Here is a 13,255-nt window from a genome sequence, read left to right as displayed (position 1 = left end):
TTTTCCCCAGGCCTGGAGGGCAAAGGGTTGGCAGCGTCATAATACACCATGTAGTGCAGCAGGGCACATGTTTGATGTAGAGGGACTTGTTCCCTTCGTACAATTATGACAACAGTATTCGCTACCAGAGATCGAAAGGCTGTGCTATCTACAGATACAACCCAGGTTGTTCCATCCCAGTACTTTTTCGCAAGTTACCCGCCGATTAACAAACTATGAGAAATGGCTGGTCACAAAAACAACAGATAGGAGACTGATCTCCAAACTCTATTCAATGCCGTCAGCCAGCTCCCCCGCAGCCGACACCTAGCCAAAAGCATTGGGCAATAGAAATAGGGAGGGCTTGTCTAGTAAAGAATGGGGAGAGATTTATTATAGGGCAGGCACACAGGGCGCAACAAATCCAGTATTGAAACCGCTACTAAAATAGCTCTGTATTGGTATTTGACACCGGTGCGCCTTAACGGCGGAAATCCTGATCGCAGCCCAACTTGCTGGCGAGGATGTGGGGCAGATGGTACCGTCTTACACTTGCTATGGGACTTCCCCAGTCTGCCATCCTATTGGAACCAGATTCTAGATGAAATAGATAATCAATTCGACACACAGATTCCAAGGTTTCCAGCATACAGGGTCCTGGGATTCCCTAACCCCTTAACCTACCCACTTAAGTCCCACAAAGTAAGACGGATGGGACTAGCCCTGGGCGCGGCGCTTTAGAACATATTGGCTCACTCGGGGACGCAAACAACACCTACGGATTTAGGATAGCTGCACAGGGTCTGGTGTATCTTAGGGATGGAACAAATAACTGCTACTCTTGCAAATTCTGAGTCCTCCTTCGGAGAAGTTTGGAAACCGTTCCTTACTCTTTTGTCTACGGAATTCAGGGAGGTTACCTGCCCAAAATACCTCCACATCCTCCGACTTACAAATACGGAATAGATACCTCTACCGATAATAGACACATAGATTGACAATACCTTCGTAAAATCGATACGCATATAGTTTGCACTCGGAGTACCGGGAAGGAGGGGAGTTGGGGAATGTTAGTATTATTTTATCTTGTGTCTTAGATAAATATCACATTATACTTGCTGTGTTGCCCACTATATAATGTAACTGCATCAACGAGATTGGGAGTCACTCACACAAAAGATGTATTTTTGTCATGCAATGTTGATGTGTTAATAACAATAATGACAATAAAAAAAAAGATTTAAACCCCCCCAAAAAAAAGGGTAATGCTATTCTTTTTCCTCCAGCTTGAATATTTAATTGAATGACATGGTTTGTGGGCTAGACTACGAAGAACTTGTTAACCTGGAATGAGAGTGATGTAGCAAATCCCTCTACTTGTTTAGGTACTTCAGGGGCTCCAGAGTATCGACTTCATACATTTTGAACAGTGGATCGCCAAGAATGCAATTTTAGAAGGTTTTTTTTTAATGTGCATAACTTGCTCGGAGAATGACAGGTTACCTTCAGCAAAAACCTGTAATTGGTCAGAAAGCTTTGAATACCAGTCTCCTGACCCTAAGGTCAATTAGTCTGTTGTCTGTGTAACTTGTGAATGCTGGTTTTAGTTTCCCGAGTAGGCCATTCATGAAGTCTTGATGAAGGTCTGGAATGTGCTATCAACATTTTCAAAGGATAATTCAACATTTGTAGGCTTCAGTGGGTTTCTTTTGTGAATTTCAGTGTTTTTCAAAGCTATTGAAATCAGTGCTAATCGGTGTTTATTCAGCTGCCTAACCCCCAAAATAGACCATACCAGTACGTTTCCAGTGTTTATAAAACACGTTGTTTTTAGCAGTGATTGTTATAAAGCACATATTTAAAGAAATAATGCTGGGTGTTTAGTGTCTTCCCATTGGAAGTGTGTATTGCAGTCATTACCATTTCTCACATCTCTTTTCCTCTCACACTTGTTCTGTGGAATGTATGATGATACAACGCGATCAAAATGAATGCGGTACATCACAACGCATCTTTTCAACGCAAGTCGTTACCATGACTTGCACTGTAGGGTGCTGGACTTAGGAATAGTACGATTTACTATTCCAACACCAGCCTACGTACAGTAGGGAAGGTGTTGGAATAGTAAATCTACTATTCCTTAGTCCAGAGCGCCCAGCGCAAGTCGTGGTAACGACTTGCGTTGTAAAAGATGCGTCGTAATGGCACCGCGGTGTTTTGACCGCGTTGTAAAGGTTGTTTACCGTTCTGTCAGGACTCTGTCTGATTTACAGGACCATAATGGATTGAAAAAGTAATAGTGCTATATTCAAATGTCTTAACCAACAAATTCCTGGCTGTACTTGGGGGCCATTCACCTACTCCTTACTGAATATTATGACATATTATTGGTGGTCAAACGTCACAGCAGTATAGTACCTTGTGAAACCTTTATAATGTTGAATAATACAGGGTTAATTTGTAGCCCTGCCTTCTATTGTTACTGAAACGTGATGCTTTAAAGCATGCTCACCACTGCTTTTCTGCACTCTTTGCCTGACTATATTAAGGTGGTGCTCGTGTTCTGTGGGCATTCATAGCTTCCAAGTGTATCCATGGCAAATGGCTCACTTTAAGTCAGTCCATTTCACCATCAGCTAAACAATTAAACAATGCCAAAAAAAACAAATATAATTTTATTATTCCCAGATTCTCTACAGTGTATATTATTAGATCAGGCCTATAACATGCCTCAAAGCACTGCACTTTTAATACAAGCATACAAAACTGGAGGAAACGAAGGGAAGAACACGTAATATTTTGGTGACATCCTTAAACAACAAAACTCGAGCAGATTAATCTTAGACCAGTCTTTCTTGCTGCTTTCTGTCATAACAAAGTTCTGTTGTGTTGGCTCTTTTTGAAAGAAATACAAATGACTCCTTCTTTCTCACTCTCCTTTCTTTGAATGGTTTTTTTATTTGTGCAGTTTATCAGTGTTATTTGTTTATATTGATGAGGGCTGTATCTCTTACTGTGGATGGTTTTATTGGTTATTATAAGTTTTGACATAGCCGAAACATCTGCAATACGTACATAAACCAGGTCGGACTCACCAAAGCCAGGGATATTGGGGTGAACATGTAATTTGATACTCTCATCTGGTATAGCACTGAAGGGTGAATGGGTGGTGGTACAAGAATCATAGGTTTGCTTCTCTTGCCAGTTTGTGTTAATTATACCTGTACACAGTCTGCCTCTTGTTCATGTGGTGGGCCTGTATGACGGCTACCTAAGGACATTTTCGGTTTCCTGTGAGTGATTTAGTTCTTATCCATAGTTTTATATTCTTTAATCCAGGTAAATACTGATCTCCAAGACTAGTCTATTGGTTGTGAGCCAGGTTAACACTTAACCCTTTGATACTGGAATTCTAAACAAAATCACATTGTGAAAATTGCAACTCTGTGCTCCAGCAGTGATGTGCACAAGCTTTCGAAGAATTAATTTTCAACCCTGCGGAGTCCAGGTAGTAGTACCTGGAGGTGATGACCTTGATCATTTCTTTTGTCTGCTTTTTCAAATCCTCTTTCATTTTTGGCATCAGCAGGAATCTGTCCACTAATCGTCAGCTTGAATCCATTGATTATCTAGGTGTTGATAAAGAGTTTCTATTCCCAGGAAACACTGCAGTTCCCAGAAGATATAAAAGGGCGTAGCTCCAAAGTGGTCATGTCACTTTGAGAAACTGAAAACTATTCTAATTTCTACGGAATCCATCTTTAGTTGAGATTACTTGGCTCTGTCTACCAACATGTTTGTTTATACTACCAGGTAAATGTTGGTGGTATATGGAGTACTGGTGCCGACTGGCTGAGATGCTTTCTCCTGGATTGTGCACCTTCTAGCCTGTTTTATTAGGTTTAAGTTTAGACTTCTAGTCCCACTCTATAAAGGTGTGCTTAGTGGTTGCTAATCATTTGGTAAACTCCCTTGAAGCTGATTGGCATCTAGTCAGCAGGGCAGCTAACTAGCAGTGCTGCAGAACTTCAAATCTTATAATGAATGGGTGCTTGGACATAGGCGTCCTCAAGATCTAATTTGATGTTTATTTCTCTGGCTGTAAAAGTGGTAAACAATCAGAGAATGTTCCCTTATAAAAAAAATGTAAGAATCTGTTGCTGTGAATAAGACCGTGACACCTTTCTTAGTATCATCAACTGTTTTAAGTAGGTCTTGCATTTTGTTTTTTTCGCGACACCTATGTTTTTCTATTTTACATAAGGTCCAACAGCCAGAGGATATATGTCGGAAATGTTAATAAACTATTTCTTTGAATCTGATTTTGGTTAATTTCAGCCTTTGATAATTGCTTGTGTTCCAGCCAATCTTTTCTCACCCAGTACGCCACTCTAAACAGGATGAGCCATATGCAAATCAGTTTTAGTCCTACTTCATTGGATTTATTAGTTCCCGAAACTATTGGTCCCAGCTCATAAAAAAGTTGCTTGTGGAAAATATGCAGCTATAATTCAGGGATGCCTTGTTGTCGATGGAAGTTGGGAGACGTTTCCTCTACCCCTTTTGGGCCTTGAAAGTTCGAGGAGTTTGTGTGCGAAAAGCAGTGTATTGTTTTGTGTCTGGATGTGCTGATCATTGCGGTGTTTTGTAAACAAAATGTTGGCATTTCTTGTGTTTTTGTTTAAATAAAGAGGTGTATAGTACATGCATAGTGTTTGAGTAAGCAGTTATGTTGAGACCTGTGAGGCTGAAGCTTGCAATGTGCGCCAGTGTTTTGTATGCTGCTCTCTGGAGGTAAGATCATTTGCACAAAGTCTGCACCTCTCTGTACGTCACATTGTTGCAAATTGTTCTGTTTGAGATGCTTCCAGGAAAGTACTTTGAGGTGTCTCGTGGTATTTGAGAAGTGCATGCATTTTTTTATGTGATGGGGTACGTACAGCACATGGTGATTTGTTATGAGGATAAGATTTGGACAAATACGGAAGTAGACCAGGATTGTCAAAAGGGTTCACAATCACACATTCAAAATCTGTGGTTCCACCCCTCATGAAACTGCACTTGCACGAAAAGGAAAAGCCAATCTCTTGTCAAATGTACAAGTTGGGAAAGAAACAATGCAATCAAAGGAAACTGGATTGTGTTATTTTTTTTTGTAAACATTTTTATTGACAGATCACAAAGAAATCACAGAGCTCTGTATCCCAGAGGTTTCTGCCAGGCAAAAAATACACATATGTGACATCACAATCCATCAGAGTTTGTGCATAGGGAACAGATGAACATAATCGAAACCATTAACAACCCACCCCCAATATATAGTCATCCATCAACATAGCACTCTCATGGATCCGGTATTGGGTCTTGTTCTGGCGGAGGTTCGAGCCATATACCCCTGAAGTCGGAATACCGCCGCCAAATTTTATAGTGTTTGAGAGGACATCCCCGGGCCAGAAATATGGGCTTCTCTAGCTCCATGCAAAAGTCTAGACCCCTCTTCCACGCTATTAGGGACGGGGCCCTTGGGTCTTTCCACGCCCTGGCTATGTCTCTCTTGGCCACTGTAAGCCCAAGCAACAATAAGTGTCACTTGTAGAGGTTACCCCCCATCCAACACATGTAGAAGGCCGAGACGCGGCGTACGCGGGAGCACCCACCGAGTGCTTCATCCAGGCTATTCCAAACCCCATTCCAGAACCTATCTAGGTGGCTACAGCTCCACACCGTATGCAGGAAAGTTCCCACTCCCTACCACATCTAGTACAATCCGGGGATACAATGAAGCCCGCCTGCCACAGCCTTCGCCTAGTGAAGTATACCCTGTGTAGGTATTTAAATTGGATTAACCTCAGGCGGACTGATATGGCAGCACCTCTGGGACTTCCTAGGGCCTCATTCCAATCCTCCTCCTCCAGTGTCCCAATATCTTCCTCCCAGGTCTCCCTCAACTTCTGCAAGGTGGAGGAGCAGTGTATAATCAGGGATTGGTAAATGCGTGATATTTTCTTAGTCTCAATATCGCCCATGAAAACCCTAGCTTCTAAGGGGCTAAACTCCGGAAGGGAGGTCAGTCCCTCCAGGTGTGGGGCCAGAGCATGCCGGAACTGTAGGTAGCGGAAGAATTGGGTGCGGGGCATATTATACTCTGTGCTCAGCTCCTGAAATGACTTGAGTGACGTCCCTGACATGACATCTCCCAATTTAGAGATCCCGATGTTGTCCCACCCTGCAAAGCCTTGTAATGCTGCTAGGCCAGGTAGGCGGCCATTATGCCAAAGGGGAGTCTCTTCGGTCAGGGTCTGCCACCACCCCATCCGACGCAAAGCTTGCCTCCAAATAGTAAAAAACACCTGCGTCGCAGGTGGTAGCGCCTTACGCCTCTGTGCCGCATATAGTAGAGTGTGCAGCGTATGGGGTTCCATCAGGAGCCGTTCCCGGGCATATGCCGGATCCCCCCCCCCCCCCCCCACCACCCCCCCACCACCCCCTGTCTCCATACCACTATTCATTCAATACTAGGAGATGCGAAGCTTGGTAATAGGAGAGGACATCGGAGGTCGCCAAGCCCCCACAATACATTGACTGAAAGCATGTGCGCAGCGTCACCCGGACCGGGCCGCCCACCCAAAGAAACGGCCCGAGGACGGAGTCTACTTGTTTGAACCGAAGAGGTGTAATAGGATAGGGATAATTTTGCAACTGGTAGAGCAGCCGAGGCAGGGCCACCATTTTAAAAATGGCCGATCTGCCATATATGGTATGGGGCATCCAGGACCATATTTTAATGTCTGTCCGGGTCTGTTCCCAGATTGGTGCCACGTTTCGTTCCCAGGTGACCGCGGGAATCTCTGACAGAAACACCCCCAGGTATTTAAAGCCCCCTGCTGCCATCTGAAGCGCCGAGGCGATTGTGTTATTTTTAAGTCTGTCAAAAATGATATTCTGAATATTATGGTCTCCTCTAATGCATAAATATCCTGTGTTTTAACTGTTTCAATTCTTTCCTCTAGTTTATCTGAAAATGAAGATCCTCCAGCTGTCTGTGAGATTTCTCCACTAGTGTCCTACTTCGGAGAGGTGAGCACGATGTGTAGTTTACTTAGACACATGGACTAATTTTGTGTTTCATGGATCCTCAAGCTGCCACTGTGATCTATTTATGAAGACACATATCCTGTTCTACGATGGGATTCTGTTGTAGCACTTCAGTTAACATTTTACATCTCTTGTGAAGATGCAGACTTTCCATTCCATTTTGTGGCTTAGTGAGTACCTTACTGTTAAACAAGGTTAGCAGGTCTCCCTTATTAAAATTTGACCCTCCATCTCATCCGCCATTTTTTTCTCTCTCAAATAATGACATTTAGACCTTGTGCTAATCTCTCTCTTGACTTGACAGGTACAACACCCCTCATTTTGCTTGCGTTTCCTGTTCTTTCTGTCTCTGTACCTTTTTGTGTTCCAGTGCATGCATTAAAATCGTGTCTGCTATTTAGAGTTACTAACTCAACCAATGACCTTTCAAACATTTACATCTTGCGTTTTGTTTGTGCATTGAAAAGCATGTTTGTCAGCATTCTTGCCTAACAGGTACCAACTGTTTTTTGTTTGTTTTCCTTATCTATCATTGTATTGTTAAACTTAAATATTAAGAAATAACCGCAAATAGTGGGACATGCAAGTCCAGCTTATAACCATATAAAGATATAAATGTTGATTATGATACGTGCACCAAAACTACTTGTATATAATATTTAAGAGGGATAGAAAAGGGAAGAGACGGTGAGAGAATAAAGCTATAAAAGGAAGAAGGTAAAGAGAGAAAGGGAAGAAGGACAGAGAAAAGGGAAGAAAGATGGAAACTACAAAGCAGGGAAGAAAGAGAGGGGAGGGGTTGTGAGTACAGTGATTAAAAAGAGGAAGAAATAAGAGTCTACGCAAGAGTCTACGCAAACTATGTGGGAAGAGGGTGGTATTTTTCAAAAAGGGTGACCATATAACAAGAAAAGTATCTCTTTTGTCCATTAAATTGTAAATGATCTTTTCATCTAATGCGATCTTGTACATCTCTGCAAGCCATTCCTCATATGACTGCAATTGTGGAGGGCCCCAATGTCTCAAAATACTGATTTTGGCAGCTGTAAGGGCAGGTACGAGCAATCGGCGAGCATGACAGGTCAATTTGGGAATGTCCGATAAATGATGGAGGAGAATTAGGGGGTCTGGAAGTGGCGAGGGCACATCGATAGATTTCAAGAACATATACTCTCCTGACCTCCAGAAGGGGTGTATGGTGGGACGGTATGGGAAAATATGGACAGTATCATAGGACGCATGGTCATATCGCCAACAGCCAGAATGAGGTAGGAAGCCTGGAGCTGTGCCCGGGTCCAGAGCCAGCCCTGAAGGATCTTAAAAAGACAGAGTTTAATCCAAGCCTCACGGACTCCTCGTTCTAGGGCCTCCAAAATTTCTGTCCAGTCTTCCTCATCATAATCCACCTGCAGGCGAGCCTGCCAGGTCTTCATGAGGCTGGCCAATTGTGGCTGAGAGTAAAGATGACAAATTGGAAGGTTGTATAGTCCAGACAGCGCCTTTCAACTGACCCCAAGTGTAGAGATAAGAGAACACCAGGCAACAGGAAATGGTCCAGGGTTGGGTACCCAATTTCCTCCACTCTTCATCTCATGGAGCTCAGGCCTCATGTACACCTTTCCGCCCATAATACTCTTACCCAGAGTTCTCAAGAATATCAGGAACGACGAGCGCAAGTCATCCTTATGGCTCCGGACTGGGCTTGGAGAGTGGTATCCTGAGCTGTTGAGCATGGCCATCGGTCCTCCAATCAGGCTGTCCCTTCAGGAAGATCTTCTGCCGCAGCAACAGGGGAGAGGTCTTCTCTTTAGGAAAGTTGGTTTCTGTTTCTGTTGCTGTAACTCCCCACTTTTTGCCAGATTTCTGATGCACTTTGACGGAATGTGCCCTGAGTCCCTGCCAATCAGGTTCCCATGGCCTTTGTTCTTTCCCCAAACTGTACCTTTGTTTCCACCATTAGCACATCTCTGGCCTACCTTGTAAAAGGTAGCAGTGATACCAAGGGCCTTGTGACCAGAGAGGGTCTCTAAGGGCTGCAGCATGTATTGTGCCTCCCTCAGAGATCCCTCACCAAACACATACACACTGCCATTGCAGACCGTGTGTTTTTGGTGCAGACAAAACTTAAGAGTCGACATGGCACACATCTCTGGCTGCCATGCCCCCCCAACCACTGCCTGTGGCATGGGTAACTCACCCCTAAACAGGCCTCACATACCACAGATGAGGGCATAGCTGCATGAGGAATGTGCCCCTACAGTGTCTGTGCCATTCACAGACATTGTAAGTGCAGTTGAGCCATATTGAGTACATGGGCTGGGTGTTTGTCATTACGAACTCCACAGATCCATGATGGCTTTACTGAATGCAAAGGAGTTTGGTATCACACTCCTCAGCCTAATAAACCCACACCGATGCCAGTGTTGGATTTATTACAAAATGCAGTCAGAGGTGCATCTGGGATATGCCCGCTAAAAAATGGCAAACTCCCTCGTGTACAGCTGGCTGGTTTGCACCAGCCTGCCACACACAGACATGGTTCTGACCCCCTGAGGTGAGAGTCCTGGTGCTCTCTTGGGTCGGGACAAGGGCTGCTTAGGGTGGAGGTGCTTCACACCTACCCCCAAGCAGGAACAGCATTCAGGGCAAAGAGCCTCAAAGGCTTCCTGCCCTCAGATATGCTAGCCAAGGCCTCTCCAGCTAGTGGAGTTGCTGCCCCCCTGACCAAGCCTCACATTTGGTGGCAAGGTCGGCGGGAACATTTGTAGCCAGGAGAGGTGTGTCCCCTCCCAGCCAGGACCACCCCATAAGGTGTCCAGAGCTGAAGTGACTCCCCTCCTTAGAAAAACCTCCATATTGGATGGAAGGATTTTAGCCAATCAGGTTAGGGGATGCCTCCTCCCCAAAGGGAGGGCACATACAAAGGGTGTTGTCGCCTTAAAGGCAAAGTAGCCCATTGGCTACTACCTGCCAGTACCTGTAACCAGCCGTTCCAAAAAAGATGGCCTAAACATGCCGTTCTTTTTAATCTGAATGCGACCCTTGACCCCACCAGGTAGGTCGCTCCCCCTCCGCACAGCACCACCTGTGTCTCCCTGCCCGAGCTGCCGCTGCTGAGGAAGTTCGAGGCCCTCCACCACCTGCAGGCTACCACCTGCGCCTCATCCCTGGTGGCCAGTGGTAGGCCCTAGGTAGGTTTGTTCATCCTCCGCTTTATTGCTTTTATTGTATTGCCTGTATTTTCATTGTTGTGTCTGCTGTTGTCTGTCTTCCCCCGCTGCCTGTACGTGGTCCGTGCCCCTTTTTCTTCCCTCTGTTCCCCTCGCTGTCCCCGTGCTCTCGCTGCCCGGTCTTTCCTTCTGTACCCCTCGCTGCCCCCATGTCTCTGCCCGGTTTTCCCTTCTGGTCCCCTCGCTGCCCCTGTGCCTCTCTGCCCATTCTGCCGTCTGTTCTTAGCTGCCCCTGTATTTCTGTATTCTGCCTCTGTGCCACTCGTTTTTCCGGTATTTCTGTGCCCTTTTTGCCTTCTGTGCCACTTGTTTTCCACTCGTTGTTTGTGCCCTTCTGCCTTCTGTTCCACTCGTTTTTTGTGTCCTTCTGCCCTCTGTTCCACTCGTTGTTTTGTCCCCTTCTGCCTTCTGTGCCACTTGTTTTTCCCTCGTTTCTGTGCCCCTTTTGCCTTCTGTTACCTTCGTTGTCCCTCGCCGCTGCGGCCCGCCCCCCTGACTGCCCACTACCCATTGGCCTCCCAGCTGCTCCTCTTCCCTCCCACCTCCCCATATATGCCGGCCACAGCGTGGCCGTGCCGCTGGCGCGCCAAAGGCAAGCCCGTCTGCGCCCGGACCTCGCCCAGCGTCAGAACCCCTGGCCCCCACACCTCGCCCAGCACCAGAACCCCTGGCCCCCGCACTCGCCACGACGACCGCCGCCACTACGACGCCAGCACTCTGCACGCTCTCAACTCCGGACGAAGCCACACCTGCTTCAAGGCTGCCCCGAATCGCACACACGGCCCCTTCACCTGCTGGAACTGCAGCTACACCAGCCTCAGAGCCGACGAACCACCTGTGAAGAAAGACCCCAACCACCTCCGATGCATACTATTGAACACCCGCTCAGCATGCAAGCAAGCCGTCGATCTCTGGGACCTGCTCGACACAACATCCCCGGACGTCGCCTTTCTGACAGAGACCTGGTTGAACGACTCCTCCGCACCCGACATCGCCCAGACGGCTACAAGATCACCCGCAGAGACTGCACCAACCGAGTCGGAGGAGGAATCGCCATCGTCCACAAGAACAGCATCAGGGTCTCGACTAGCACCGACGACGCGCTCAGCACCGCCGAACACATGCATTTGCAGATCCACACAGACCCTAACTCCCCCCTCAGAGGCACCCTTGTCTACCGACCCCCTGGACCCTGCCCCCAGTTCAGCGACTTCATCGCCGACTTGATCAGCACGCACGCCCTGACCTCCTCCGACTATATCCTCCTCGGAGACCTGAACTTTCACCTTGAGAACAACAACGACAACAACTCCACAACCCTGATCGATACCCTCGCCAACCTCGGACTGAAGCAACTCGTCACAACGCCCACCCACTCCACCGGCCACACGCTCGACCCCGTCTTCTCCTCAAGCCTGCACGCCTCCGTCAGCCACACCACCAAACTCTTCTGGACCGACCACCGCTGCATCCACTTCGCCTCCCAGAAACCCACCACACACCACCGCACCCAACAGATCCCCCGCCGCTGCTGGAGCAAAATCACAGAAGAGCAACTACATGCAAACCTCGCTCTCAGCCCACCCACCGAACTCTCCAACACCAACACCGACAGCGTTGCCCACAGCCTCCGACGCTGGATCGAGGACTGCGCCAACACCCTCGCCCCGCTGAAGATACCCCCCCACAAAGACACCAGCAAGAGGTCCAGCTGGTTCACCCCAGAACTCCTAGGCTCCAAGCAAGCCTGCCGGAAACTAGAAAAGAAATGGCACAGTGAACAACTCCGGACAGCCACACAGCACACAATGGCGCCATCCGCATCCACCACCACCTCATCAGGGCGGTCAAGAGGACCTCCTTCGAAGACCGCCTCAACAACGCACACAATAGCAAGGAGCCCTTCAACATCGTGAAGGAACTCTCCAACCGCAGCTCCAACACCGACATCCCGCTGTCGCAAGCCCTGTGCGACTCCGTCGCCACCTTTGTCCACCGCAAGATAGCAGACATCCACGATGGCTTCAACACCCAGACAGCCCCAACAGACAGCAACACAACAGACCCTCCGCACACCATCGACCATGACACCCTGCTAGCCTGAGGCAGCGTGAGCATCGATGACCCCATCAAGACCATGCGCACAATCCACTCCGGCCCTCCGTCAGACCCATTCCCGCACCACGTCTTCAACAGAGCAAGCAGCTCCATCGCACCCCACCTGCGCAGCGTCATCAATCTCTCCCTCGAGACCGCGACCTTCCCAGAGATCTGGAAACCCGCCGAGATCAACGCCCTACTCAAAAAAAACTAAAGCAGACCCAAGAGACATCATCAACTTCCGGCCAAGGTCATTGAGAAAACCATCAACAGACCGCTAACCCGATACATCGAAGAAAACAGAATCCTGGACCCTTCCCAGTCAGGGTTCCGCAGCAACCACAGCACCGAGACTGCCCTCATCGCCACCACCGACATCAGACCGCAGCACTCATCCTCCTAGACCTCTCTGCTGCCTTCGACACCGTCTGCCACCGCACACTATGCGCACGCCTCCACGCCGCAGGGATCCGATACAAGGCTCTGGATTGGACCACCTCCTTCCTCTCGGGCATAACCCAGAGCGCCCGTCTCCTCCATTCCGTTCCAAAGCCTCCGAGATCATCTGCGGCGTACCCCAGGGATCCTCCCCCAGCCCGACGTTGTTCAACATTTACATGGCCCCGCTCGCACACGTAGCCGGACAGCACAACCTCAACATAATCTCCTACGCTGACGACACTCAGCTGATCCTTTCCCTCACCAAGGACCCCATCACCGCCAAAGCCAACCTCCACGAAGGAATGAAGGCCGTCGCCGACTGGATGAAGACCAGCCGTCTGAAGCTGAACTCCGACAAGACGGAGGTCCTCATCTTTGGCTCCAACCCTTCAGCCTGGGACGACTCTTGG

The 13,255-nt window shown here is 47.9% G+C and overlaps 1 protein-coding gene across 1 annotated transcript in view; it reads left to right on the top strand.

Annotated features, from left to right (window-relative positions):
• The window catches only part of UAP1L1 (UDP-N-acetylglucosamine pyrophosphorylase 1 like 1), a 149,872-nt gene that overhangs the window by 128,718 nt on the left and 7,899 nt on the right, over positions 1 to 13,255 (top strand). Inside the window, exon 8 of the mRNA XM_078642046.1 lies at positions 6,990 to 7,056. Within this exon, the coding sequence (XP_078498172.1) occupies positions 6,990 to 7,056 (67 nt within the window). The remainder of the gene's footprint in view (positions 1 to 6,989; positions 7,057 to 13,255) is intronic.

The sequence above is a fragment of the Lissotriton helveticus genome, chromosome 5_1, assembly GCF_964261635.1.
Source record: "Lissotriton helveticus chromosome 5_1, aLisHel1.1, whole genome shotgun sequence".
Classification (NCBI taxonomy): Eukaryota; Metazoa; Chordata; class Amphibia; order Caudata; family Salamandridae; genus Lissotriton; species Lissotriton helveticus.
Note: the sequence above shows the minus strand (reverse complement) of the source record. Positions and strands in the feature narration are given on the sequence as shown.